This window comes from Tursiops truncatus, chromosome 12 (assembly GCF_011762595.2).
Source record: "Tursiops truncatus isolate mTurTru1 chromosome 12, mTurTru1.mat.Y, whole genome shotgun sequence".
Classification (NCBI taxonomy): Eukaryota; Metazoa; Chordata; class Mammalia; order Artiodactyla; family Delphinidae; genus Tursiops; species Tursiops truncatus.
The window spans coordinates 72,846,546-72,859,616 of record NC_047045.1 but is presented as its reverse complement, the minus strand read 5'-3'; the positions used below and the strand labels follow the sequence as shown (position 1 = coordinate 72,859,616).

The following is a 13,071-nucleotide window of genomic DNA, read 5'->3' as shown; positions in this document are numbered from 1 at the left end:
AGATGCATAAGGGAATGAAAATCATTTCATCTTTTTTTCTTTTTTTTTTTTTGCGGTACGCGGGCCTCTCACTGTCGCGGCCTCTTCCGCCGCGCAGCACAGGCTCCAGACGCGTAGGCCCAGCGGCCATGGCTCACGGGCCCAGCCACTCCGCGGCATGTGGGATCATCCTGGACCGGGACACGAACCCGCATCCCCTGCATCGGCAGGCGGACTCTCAACCACTGCGCCACCAGGGAAGCCCCATTTCATCTTTTCATGTGCTTATTGGTCAGTTGTGTTTGCTCTTCTGTGAATTGCCTGCTCCTATTCTTCGCCCGTTTATCTCATGAATTCTCCTTCTCTTATTGATTTATTGATCTTTTACATAACTGCATACTAATCACATTTTCTAGAGAAACATCTGTCTCCAATCTGGGTCTTTCTGCTTTGTTTATGGGATGTTATTGTTCAGAAGGTTTCGCTTTTATGTTGTTCTTTTTTTTTCATTTATTGTTTGTGCTTTCTGCATCTGAAAGTAACTTCAGATGAGGAACTACTGGAAGATAGATCTGTTTTTCTGGACAAGATTTATGGCGGGGGCATTACAGTCACCTTCATAGCTTCAATTTTCTGAAAGAGGGTGAAGTCCAACAGACTATTCTATGTAGCTCCCAGAAGAACTAGCAGAAGTAGAGAGAAGCCACAAAGAAGTAGCCTGCCACACTGTGCGAACTCCCTCAGCCACTGGAGCTGTCCACAATGGAATGGGATGACCAGCAGTAGGCAGCTGGGCCAAGACTGTGAGAATCCTCTTTGAAAACACAGCTTTCTTATCCCTACTTGTTTTCCTTCTTTCTTCCTATCACAATTATACTCTGAATTCTGGAGATCCATGACTTACTCTCTGCTTCCTCTCTCTCTTTGCCTTCCTAAGGACATTCTGCTTCCCACAATTTCTGAAGCAAGATCCTCTCCTTATCGTCCAGATAGGCTGGGGCAAACTGGTGATGGGGGCAGGGATGGGGAGTGCTGCTAATTTTAATTAAGATCAAAACAAAACAAAACGAAACAATGATTAAGACTTTGAAAATGATGGCCTAAAATGTTTCAGCATATTCTACTTGCCTTGGTCACTTGACTACTGAAACCTTTTAAATAACCATTTGGCTCCAAAGGACATACCCTACAGTTTCAGTTGTTACAGTTAAATGGCTTCTTAACTCTTTCAACACATGATTTTAAAGTAGGTGGGACCTTAGAAAGCGCCTAATTCAGTCATTCTAAAGAAAAAAGGGGCACCATCACCTAGAGAGCTTCTTTAAAGAACCCCAGAGCCACACCCATTCTCCCTTTCCTGGCCACTGGGACATATTCCCAGATAGACCATCAAGACCACATGGAAACACTGCTGCTGATGAGGGAGGGTCCCAGGAAAGAAAAACAACTGAGAATCCCGGACCTAATCAAACGTCTTCATTTTGGAGGCAAAGAAACATGAGCTTAGGAGGCTCGTGTGACTTAACAGCACTGACCCCTGAGCTATTTGCGGACTCCCTCCAGACCCAGGTCCGCTGGCCCTGCCAGCCACTCGCACAGCTTTGCGTGACAGTTCTGCTTCTCCAGTGAGAAGGTACTTGTGTCAAGCAGCCCACGTGTCAAAACAGGAAGCTCTGTGTTGGAGCTGCAAGGTCACGGTTTCCCTAGACAAAATTTAACTTTCTATCAAATAATGTAAGATCCCATTTGTTTTCAAGTTCTCAAGGAATTGGGTAACCATCCACACCAGAGAGTAACGGCCCTGTGGCTCTGGCCCCTACACTCATCCATGGCTGGGCAGGTGAAGGCAACGTGAAGAAGCGGAGAATGGAAAACAGAAGCAAGTTCCCCAGCCTTCTGACAAAGAAACGATCCGCTACTTTGGTTCTCTGCTCTTGCCCTGACTTCCAATGGAAGGGAAATGGGAACCAGAGAAAAACCAGTGCCAGGCTACTGGACGCGGTAGTTCCATCACAAGTGGGAGAAGCTCTAGCAGCAGTCCCAGTGTATGCCTGACACTGTGATCGTCTGAAAGGGTCTGATTCACGTGGATCGCCAGTCCAGTCCTAGAACGGCTATACTCCATAGTATGCGCCATACTCCCTCTGTACAACTACTTTTCTTTCGTGAATGCGGGGACGGGGGGAAACGTGTGGATAAATTCAAAACAGAGGAAAGCAGGCTGTGCAAAGAATACGTTTTTTAAAGATTGTTTCCAGGAGGCAGAAGAGAGGATGAGAAGCAGAAAGGTTGGTGTGTAAAGTTAACAGGGCAAATGACTGGAGCTTATCAGCTGTTGAAGAGCCCTCACCAGTTTGAGGGTGAGGGTGACAAGATAAGCCACAAAAATGCTGATGCAGTCATTTCATATTTCTTGGGTAGAATGGTGCTTTCAAATGGAAGCAAACCATGAATGAATTTGCGTACTCCACTAGTATGTGTGCTTGTGCAAGTGTGTGTGTGCACGGGTGTGTGGGCCAAAAGAAAAGGGCATCTGAGAGAAGCAAAGAATAAGGTGAGAAAATAGGCATTTGCTGAAATCAAATGCCATGCCTTGAGTCAGATAAGTACTTTATAAAATAGCAATTATTAATCCCATCGTATAGACTAAAACACCTAAGGTTCGGAGAAGTTAAGAGAATCGCCCAAGTTCTCCCAGCTAATAAGTGGTAGCACAGTGATCACACCCAGATCTCTGCTCTAAAACCTGTGCTCTTTCTAGTATTGGATGCTTCTGGCCCACAGAAAGCTTTCGATGAATATTTTCTGAGTGACTGAACAAAGGAGTTTATATGTCTCAGAACACTTTCATTTTTATTTTCATTAAGACTGTGAAAGTCATATGCACTGAGCTAGAAAAACATCAATGGTGTTTCCAGAAATGCATTGCAGCTTAATGTAAATGGTTATTTAAATCATCTATCAATGAATGAACTAAGAATTACTCAATCGAGGCCATGACTTAAGGTTATTTCCATATCTGTCATTAAACAAGGGTCAATGGGTTCGTGCATTGAGCCTTCATCTTATAATCTATCATTTTGCCATTCTAGGTTAAAATCTGCTCAGTCACTATTTCAAAAACCACATAATCTTATGGTCTCATCTCCTTAAAGAGTCAAATTCATGCTTGAAACGTACTAGCTAATTTAGCACAAATTGCTACCTAAGGAAGATGTTGACTTAGAGCAAGAGATAAACTGCTATTCTGCAAACTCCCAAAACTGGTTCAGGGTTCAGGAAAATGACAAGAAACAAGAAGTTTGAATTCTAGTATGCAGCCAGATCTCTAGGCTGACCGCAGGCATTCTTAATTACAGGGAAAGGTCTATAAATGTAAGTCCAAATCCCCACAGGTAAGAGGTGGACAATTATCCCTGTGCACAGAAGGAAATGTTTATAGAAGTATATGTCATAGTGGTTTTAACATCTTTGCTTGTAGCATATGCTTCAAACAGCCAGAAAGAGATGGGTTGTAGAATCAACTGGCTTGAGTCTTTCCTGGCACACTGCACCACGGTCTCTACTTAAAATAAGGGCAAAGCAAAGCAGAATATGGAACCCTAGTAAAGAAGAGTCTGCTTAGGCCTTCCCTGGTGGCGCAGTGGTTGAGAGTCCGCCTGCCGATGCAGGGGACACGGGTTCGTGCCCCGGTCCGGGAAGATCCCACATGCCGCGGAGCGGCTGGGCCCGTGAGCCATGGCCGCTGAGCCTGCGCGTCCGGAGCCTGTGCTCCGCAACGGGAGAGGCCACAACAGTGAGAGACCCGCGTACCGCAAAAAAAAAAAAAAAAAAAGAATAGTCTGCTTAGCAAATATATTGAATCAACAGACACTTCCTAAGGGTTCCTGTGGGGTACCCAGCAGAGGTGTCACAGTAGAGATGGAAAGTATTTGAACGAGCGTCCTCCTTTCAAGGAGCTTGCCCACAAGTTATCACAATACAAGGTAGAATGTCAAAACTTCAAAAGTGATCATGAAATAAATACTACAGGAGTTCACAGATCATCACTGGAATTTGAGCTTCCTTAACTATCAGCAAAGAGGCAATAGCAGAAGCAAAGGCAGGTAGTGAGGCAAGAAAAATGAGCCAGTGGCTAGCTTTGGGAAATTACAGACAACCGCTATAAAACCTGAGATAGATGGAGAGGTGCAGCATACCCTCAACACTAAACTGCTATCTGGCTCCCTGATAATTTTAATATGAGAGTGTCACAAATTATTCAAATTGAGTCTCTTTCCAGAAGGCATGGAATTGACTGTACTTATTTTAAAGCTTCTTATTTTGATAATATATATTTTAAAACCTACTGAAAATTTCTAACACTTTTGGAAAAAACAATTTCTTCCTAAAAATCCCTAACTTATTTTACTAATTTACTGAAGGACTATATATTTGTCCTGTATATTATACCACAGTGTGAATAAAAATGAATTGCACATGAATTCCAATTTTCTCAAGATTTCCTTGGTAGCCTCATAGTACAGCATATAAGGAACATAACGTACCCAAATGTTTCCCTACGCTGAGCTCATCAGCTCCTTTCTAGTGAACAAACACAAAGACAGAATACTCATTTCCATTGTACTATAGTCTGCTGCTCAAGATTGACTACACTCATATTCCACATATAAGTCACAATAATCTTTGTGACATCTGTAAAATAGTTAAGTGCTACCTATTTATGAATATTCATACATTAGAGCTAAATGCAAAGTGTTTACTATTCAAAGTCATCCATAACTGTAAGACCCCCAAGAGTCTTTTAAAGAGGTCTTTGGGTTCAATCGTTAGGAATTTATTTAGGTTTTACTCTATACCCAGATACTGTACTTAAAACTCAAAACGAAAAAGACAACTTAGTTCAAAGATGGGCAAAGGGTGTGAATAGACATTTCTCCAAAGAAGATATATGAATGGCCAACAAGCACAGGAAAAGATATCCAACATCACTAATCATTAGGAAAATGCAAAAAAAAAAAAAAAAAGCCACAATATGATGCCACTTCACATCCATTAGGATGTCTACAGTCAAAATAATGGAAAAGAGCAAGTGTTGGTGAGGTTGTACAGAAACTGGAACTCTCGTACATTGTTGGTGGGGATGTGCAATGGTGCAGCCACTGTGGAAAACAGCTCAGCAGTTCCTCGATAAATTAAACATGGAATTACCATATGACCTAGTAATTCACTCCTGGGTATATACCTAAAAGAACAGAAAATACGTGTACCTACAAAAACTTACACACAAAAGTTCACAGCAGCACTATGCACAACAGCCAAAAGATAGAAACAACTGAAATGAGAAACAGATAAATGGATAAACAAAATGTGGTATATCCATACAATGGAATATTATTCAGCCATAAAAATGAACGAAGTACTGATACTTGCTACAATATGAAGGAACTTTGAAAACAATGTTCTAAGTAAAAGAAGCCAGTTACAAAAGGCCACATATTATATGATTTCATTTCTATGAAATGTCCAGAAGAGGCAAATCTATAGAGACTGAAAATAGATTAGTTCCTAGGGCTTGGGGAGACGGAGGAATAGTGAAGGGATAACTAAGGGGAACGAGGTTTCTCTTTCTGGTGATGAAAATGTTCTAGAAGTGACTATCGTAATAGTTTCCCTTACCTAGGTATATACAAAAAACAATTAAAAGCTATTAAACTATTAAAAACTTTAAGTGGGTGAAATGTATGGTTTGTGAATTATAGCTCAATAAAGCTATTTTAAAAATTAGTAGCATAGGGCTTCCCTGGTGGTTCAGTGGTTAAGAATCCACCTGCCAATGCAGGGGACACAGGTTCAAACCCTGGTCCGGGAAGATCCCACATGCCACGGAGCAACTAAGCCCGTGAGCCACAACTACTGAGCCTGCATGCCACAACTACTGAAGCCCACGTGCCTAGAGCCTGTGCTCCACAACAGAGAAGCCACCGCAATGAAAAGCCCACGCACCGCAACAAAGAGTAGCCCCGGCTCGCCGCCACCAGAGAAAGCCCACGCGCAGCACGAAGACCCAATGCAGTGAAAAATAAATAAATAAATAATCTAATTAATTTTTTTAAATTATTCAAAAAAAATTAATAGCATATACTGAAATGTGCTTTGTTTGTAACGTTCTTGCACAATAGTTGCTACATTCTTTTGACTTTTGCAACTAAGGATTTTTGGTGAAATGCTACTGTTTCTGTCCCCACTTCTGACAAATAAAAGGATTTATGTATATCACTGTTTGCTTAAAGTTGAGTTTCTATAATAAAAATAAATATAGGTAAGACAAAATTTATTTGTGGTCAAGTCTCATTTCTTTCCAAAAAAAAAAAAAGCAAGTGACAATTCCTAATCATTCTAGCAGCTACAGTTGTCAAATAAGATGCCTTTTCACTGCCCATCACTGACCCCCTTCAGTACAGCTGCAAGGCAAGCTACAGTTTCTGCTCCTGCAGCTTCCCTGTAGGGAAGCAAAAGATACTCTTTCTTTGGGGACTCAAAAAGCTTGAGCACTTTCATTCTAGTTTCTCAAATACAAAACCAACTAGTGTTTTAAACCTGGACTGATGACAGGGAATTTGAAGAAAGACAGAATCCAGATAATGCATATTTATCTGTATTTTAAAACAATTCATACTGAGACGAGTCTACGTTAAAAACAGTTTACAAGACAGAATGTTTTTCACTATTCATGCTGTGTGTTTACAGAACAGTCTGCCATAGCTGAATTCCATTTTCTGTCTTCTTCTAATACAGTGCTACTGTGTCCCCAACCAACCCTATAAGATAAATTTCCAGCTATGAACAAGAATGTCATTTTCTTTTTATGTCAACAATTTCTATTGATAACATCATATTTTATGCATTCATTTCCTAGATTGCTGTCTGGGGCCTGGAATACTATATTTAAACCATGCGTGATGTGCAGAAGGAAAATTAATTTGACTTTTAAGGTTTAGAGAAGCTATTTTGTAACAGATCTGGACCTCAATTTTCACATTTTCCTTTAAATTCATTTCAACTCAGAGAACTTCAATAAAGTTACATCTTTTTCTTTCATTTCTGACTCAAAATTGCCATGCTCATATATGATATACATATCAAGATTAGCAATTCTGGGCTTCCCTGGTGGCGCAGTGGTTGAGAGTCCGCCTGCCGATGCAGGGGACACGGGTTCGTGCCCCGGTCTGGGAAGATCCCACATGCCGCGGAGTGGCTGGGCCCGTGAGCCATGGCCGCTGGGCCTGCACGTCCGGAGCCTGTGCTCCGCAACGGGAGAGGCCACAGCAGTGAGAGGCCCGCGTACCGCAAAAAAAAAAAAAAAAAAAAAAAAAAAGATTAACAATTCTGAAAACTAAAGTAATATATCTCCATTTTAAATAGTATAATTTAAAAATGGAAAGGAAAGCCTATTAACTTGAGATCAATCTGACAGGTTTAGTCCCCATAAAGGATAAATCACATACGCAAGTCCTGATAATAAATCATTAGAGTTTGCCGGTTGTACAGGATCAGTAGTAAGCCATCCGACTTATTCGGTTTACATAGATGTAACGAGTGTTATTCCAAGTTTTTGATATTTCCACAGCTCATAAGTAATGAGGCTACTGGCAGAGGCTGCATCGTAATCTAATTTCTGCGGGAGATTTTATTTGATTTTGGTTGGTTTTCCATAGCAAGTCGAAGTCTGAATGCCACTTCAAAATAAATGAAATAATTTCACTGAACTGGAAAGACTATGGTCTCCAAGTTAAGTATAGCAATTTGCTCTATTCAGCTATTTATCCCATTGTGTGTTTTATGCTCTCCTCTCTCCACCTATTTCAAGGAGGAAAAGAATCAAGACAAGAGTTATGCCTGCATAACTTTCCTCTCCCTGACTTACTTACTTTCCTTTTTTTTTTGTAATAAATCTGTTGCAGCAAAAAGCATCTTTAAAAAGAACAGACTTTGCCCTTCCCCAAACTGACTAGAAAAAAGAAGCTGTCTGACCCCTGTTCCTGTGAGAAGAAAAAGCATCATTACCAACTCTTTTCCCTTTTTTTCTCCACACCATGCTTTCTGGTTGCCCCCCTTCACCTCATTCCGTGCATCTTCTAACCTCAGAAACTCGAAAGCCAGCTGGGGCTGCAGCTGTTGGCCGGTCCTTCCCTTGAAACAATGGGGCGTAAGCAGTAAAGCAGATGCATTTTTAAAAGCTGAAGTTTAAAAATGAAACCATGGGGCTTCCCTGGTGGCGCAGTGGTTGAGAATCTGCCTGCTAATGCAGGGGACACGGGTTCGAGCCCTGGTCTGGGAAGATCCCACATGCCGCGGAGCAATTAGGCCCGTGAGCCACAACTACTGAGCCTGCGCGTCTGGAGCCTGTGCTCCGCAACTAGAGAGGCCGCGATAGAGAGAGGCCCGAGCGCCACGATGAAGAGTGGCCCCCGCTTGCCACAACTAGAGAAAGCCCTCGCACAGAAACAAAGACCCAACACAGCCAAAAATAAATAAATTAATTAATTAATTTTTTAAAAAAATGAAACCATGTCCATCACTTTTTAAATATTTTATAAATCTCTTCTCTCTTCCCCCTCTTTCTCTCAAATACATGGGAAACTTTGTGAAAGCAATTGAAAGCAATTGCTTGTGAAAGCAATTGCTTGTGAAAGCAACTCTAGAACAATGTTCTTGAACTTATGCAGGCATCAGAATCATCTGGAAGACTTGCTAAAATGGATTCCTGGGTCCCACACCCAGACTCTTTCATTCCATAGGTCTGGGATGAGACCTGAGAATCTGCACTTGTAACAAGTGTCCAGGTGATGCTGATGCTGCAGGTCCAGCGACCGCACATTGAGAACGACCCGCCTAGACAGTGAATGACTGCTAAAGAAAGAAATTAGGCATTTAAGATTTAATTTGATTCCAATTCACATCACCTCCAGTTGTGTGGCTCTGGGAGAGTTCATTTGCTTAGTACATGGAAGCAGCAACATGGAGATAAATACAGGAAGGTGGAGTTAAGGGCAGGCCAGCTGCTTGAATTATTTCCCTTCTCTGTTGGCCCCTCAAGATACTCAAAGTATCAAGAAAAGGAAAGTGAAATTATGGAAATAAAAATAATCATTTTTTGCCAGTCAGCCCTTTAGATTTCCACTCGCATCTTGGCTCTATTTCCTTTTTCTCTCAAACTGCTTGTAGTGCTAATGCAATGGGTACTTGATTCAGCCGGATGTGGGTTCAAATCTTGCCTTACTTACTATGCGCTCCTCAGCAAGTCGGTGAACTTCGTTGCCCTCCCTTCTCCCATATCAAAAATGGGAATAACAGCTGCACCTACCTATGATATTGCTATGCTAATACAATTTCATCCTACATGTGCACTGATTGGCACATACCCAATAAATATTAGCTTCTATCATAAATGGTCCTTTTTTTTTCCTGTGAGAATATTCAATATGTTAAACATCACACTACCTATTTGATACAATAGGTGCAGTCATCACTTTGACAAATATTTATTTAGTAGCTACTATGTCAGATGTAATATATTATACAAGTATATTAAAAATAATATCCTGTCAAGACAAATATTGCTATAAATATTATTTTGATTTGGAAAATTTTGACTTTATATGAACTTCTATTTAAGAAAAATACTTGCCTCCAAAATTGGCTACCTAGGAAAATTGAGAGGATGTGTTTACTAACCACAGTTTTGTTTTCACAGACACTAAAATAATAGAATGGAGGAAACAAGGGGAGAGTAGTTCTGCAGATACCTTGGCCTTATTTTATTAAGGGTATATTTTAGATCCTCTTAAAGACCACAAGCCTGCTTTTCCTGAAAATCATTATGTTTACATAACAAAACAACAGGGAACAAATTTGGCCAAGGGTATCCTATTTTCAGTTCACAATGATGTCATTTTTTAACCTGTTACATCAGTCAGAAACTCAATGGTGAGTTAATAATAGGAGCAATATTCCATCCTTCAGTTCTTCCTGGTTCCCTGAGTGAATGCTGTGAATTCACCCTTCCAGCAAATAAGCCTCCAAATTTATCAGGCCTCATTTTTTGAAATATAGAATGAAAGCACACTAAATTCTGGATACCACACGTATTTGGTTGAATTTTCAAGAGGTTAACATGCTAGATGCTGCGGTTTCCTGATTTTAGCCTCACTACATGCCTTTGCTCCTTCCTCCTCCCAGGCTCCCCAGCCCCAAGAAGGGTATCAGAGCCATAACATTTTAAGAGCTGTGTGGAGGTGTCAGAGACAATCTGGTCCTGCCCAGAATTTTACCTATGGAAAAGTTGAGGCCCATGTGGTTCCAGTGCCCTGCCCAAAGCCAAGTGCTCCTCAGGACACCACAGATGTCTTCCTTCCCTGTCCACTGTACTTTCCCTACATCACTTGCCTGCATATTTTGCTTTAAAAGAACCTCACCAAAGAATTCATTATCAGAGTTTATGGAGAAAGGCCCCTGAGCTTCCAAATCACTTCCCTCCCTATGCCAGTTAACAGTGATTGTCGGTAATCGTAACAATTGTGACCTGTGTGGTACTAGCAGGAATCGGAGAGCCTATGAGGCTGTGAGACTTCCTATCACAGAACTCGAAAGAAGAGAGTTGACTCCTTAGCAAAAGTGCATATTACCCCAAATCCTCTAAGAAACCAGATATGTTTGGAAAGCTACTTGGGCAATATTTTCCTTTAATTTTCCCTAAAGCATCTTAGAAAAACCGTAGTTCCCTAAAGTTTCTACTGAAAAAGAAGTGTAACTTTTAAAATCTGAGCTTCTCTACGTGGAAAAAAACATTATTTTATCTGCGTGTACATTTGAAAACGCTCTAACACATTTGTCACTTTGTTGAAGTGGTTTTTTCCTTCGAAAACGATCTGCTATCCAGACCTGTGGTTTCTGCGACGAAGGGATTTCTGTGGGTGAGGGTGGCAGCCTCCCGCCGCCGGAGTCATGGTGCCAGCGCTCCGGGGGCTTCCCTTTGCGCCTTCGCTCCCGTCACGCAGATGCCGAAGTTTGCCGGGGGCTTAGGTTTATCCCCTTGGACGTTCGCGATTAGCTGAATCCCTCCCAGCCTCTCCCCCCGCCCCGGCCCCCGCAAGACTTGTGAGAGATGTGCATCCTCCCTTAGCCAAGGCGCGCACCGGGGGCCTGGGGGTTACTTTCGCTGGGCCCTGGCACCGCTCTCCCCGTGCCTGGACCACCGAGCTGTGGGTCACGCCCTCTCTCTGGAGACGCTCTTTTCTCTTTTCGCACACTCCTTCCTTACCTCTGCTAAAACAGGCGACCTCGCTCCTAATAAGCCAGGCACAACCCGCCCCCCCCCCCTCAAAAGTTCAGATTTGAGACACAGCGCTGAGGATCGTTCAGTCGAAGTAGGCGACACTGCTGGCCAGGGTGACTCGCGCCCCGGACCCCGGCTCCCCGCGTCTCACTCGCTGAGGACAGTGGGGTGGGCAAGGGGTGCCCCAAGCACAAGGCAGCTCAGGGACAGCGTGGAGCCCGAAAACTGCCCCTGGGCCACCCAGGCCAGGGGGCAGGAGCTCTCGTGGGGCACAATTCACAGAACAGGCCGTGGGTAGGAGTCAATCCCACCCGCGCGACCCCGAGCGCCGGACGGGACGGGACTGTGGGCGCTAATGCCATGGAGGGGCAGTCGCTGCCCCTCGTCTCTCCCCACTCTGCCAGGCTTGAATATACACACACTCGTACACACTCACTCACACGCCTGCACTCCGCCCAGAGGGGGTGGCGGAGGCGGGGGAAGGTATGCAGCGCCCAGCCCCGGGCTACCTGCCCGGCACATCAACCCCGCGGCGCCCCCGCCTAGGCGCAGACAGACTGACGCGCTGGAGGCAGCAGCAATTCGGGGCCGCCGCACCGATGCTCCCCAGCGTCCCACCTGGGGAGCCTCGGGGAGGCGGCGGCGGGGGCAGCTCCAGAGTGCCCGGCGCGCCCCACTCTCCCCTGCACAACTTCGAGCAGCGCGCGCCGCCCTCGCTCCCGTCTCCCTTCCTTACCCAAATACTGCCGCAGGTCGAGCAGAAAGCGTGGGGGTCCCCCGCCGAGCTGATAGAAGAGGGAGCCCAGGCAGAAGACCAGCAGGGTGGCCATGCAGAAACCGTAGTCCCGGAGGGAGAAGCGCAGGAGAGGCAGCAGGGAGACCCGGCGCTTCCAGCTGCCCAGGCCGGGAGGGGCGCCCCCCAGAGGGGCCCCATGGGGCCAGGGATCCGCGCCGCTGCCGGGATGCTGCTGCTGCTGCTGCTTCTTCTTCATCGCCTGCTCCGCCGCCTTGCACAGCCTGCCCGTGCCAGGAAAAGGTCACCCATCCGCCTGCGAGGAGGAGAGCCCGGCCGGCCGGCTGCACATGGACAGGGCCGCGCCGAGGGCAGCCCGGGTGGGGGCGGGGAGGGGCCGAAGTTGCCGGGCTCAGGAGACTTTCCTCGGCATGGTCCCCGCCGCCGCGGCCCGAGCGGCCGAGGTGCCCAGCCCCGGCTCGGCGGCACTGCCCGCGCCCGGCCCGCGCCCGCTAGCGCCCCCGTGCCCCGCGCCCCGCCGCGCCTCGGGCTCGCTCGCGGCCGCCGGGGCTCGCCTCCAGCGCCAGCGTGGACCCCCCCGGCTTTGTGTCTGTCGGTCTCGGCGTGTTTTGTCCGGGTTCAGGCTCCTCTAAAAAACGGCAGGGAGGAACGGGAGGCGGACACCATCCCCTCGCTCCACCTCCTTGACAGGGGTTTTCCTCCCTCTCCTCCCCTTTCTCCCTCCGGCTCTCCGCCGCTCTCTCTCCTCCCTCTTCCCTCCCTCTCTCAGCTCGGGTCTACGGGTTTCTCTCGGGTGTCACGTTACTGCCTCTGCCTGGAGCGGGGGAGGGGGGGTGAGGGGGGGCGGCGATTATTCGCTACAAGGAAGAAAGTTTCTGGGGGTTTTTTTCCTTCCCCCTTTCTCTACAATCTGGCCTCAGTTCCTGCGCCACCAGCGACCTCTTGGGGGCCCCGCTGACTTCCCTCTCGTAAACAGTCACCGGCAGGAAGAAGCACGACT

The 13,071-nt window shown here is 45.5% G+C and overlaps 1 protein-coding gene across 7 annotated transcripts in view; it reads right to left on the bottom strand.

Moving 5' to 3' along the window:
- Nucleotides 1-12,784, bottom strand: part of UST (uronyl 2-sulfotransferase) — a 378,486-nt gene extending 365,702 nt beyond the window's left edge. For 3 of the 7 annotated variants that reach the window (XM_073789713.1, XM_073789715.1, XM_073789714.1), the window contains exon 1: nt 12,054-12,783. In XM_073789713.1, the coding sequence (XP_073645814.1) occupies nt 12,054-12,309 (256 nt within the window). In that variant the 5' untranslated portion in view covers nt 12,310-12,783. Of the gene's footprint in view, nt 1-12,053 lie in introns of all 7 variants that reach the window. The other 4 variants (XM_073789712.1, XM_073789716.1, XM_033867826.2 and 1 more) reach the window with 4 other exon arrangements.
- Between the last annotated feature and the right edge of the window lie 287 nt (nt 12,785-13,071).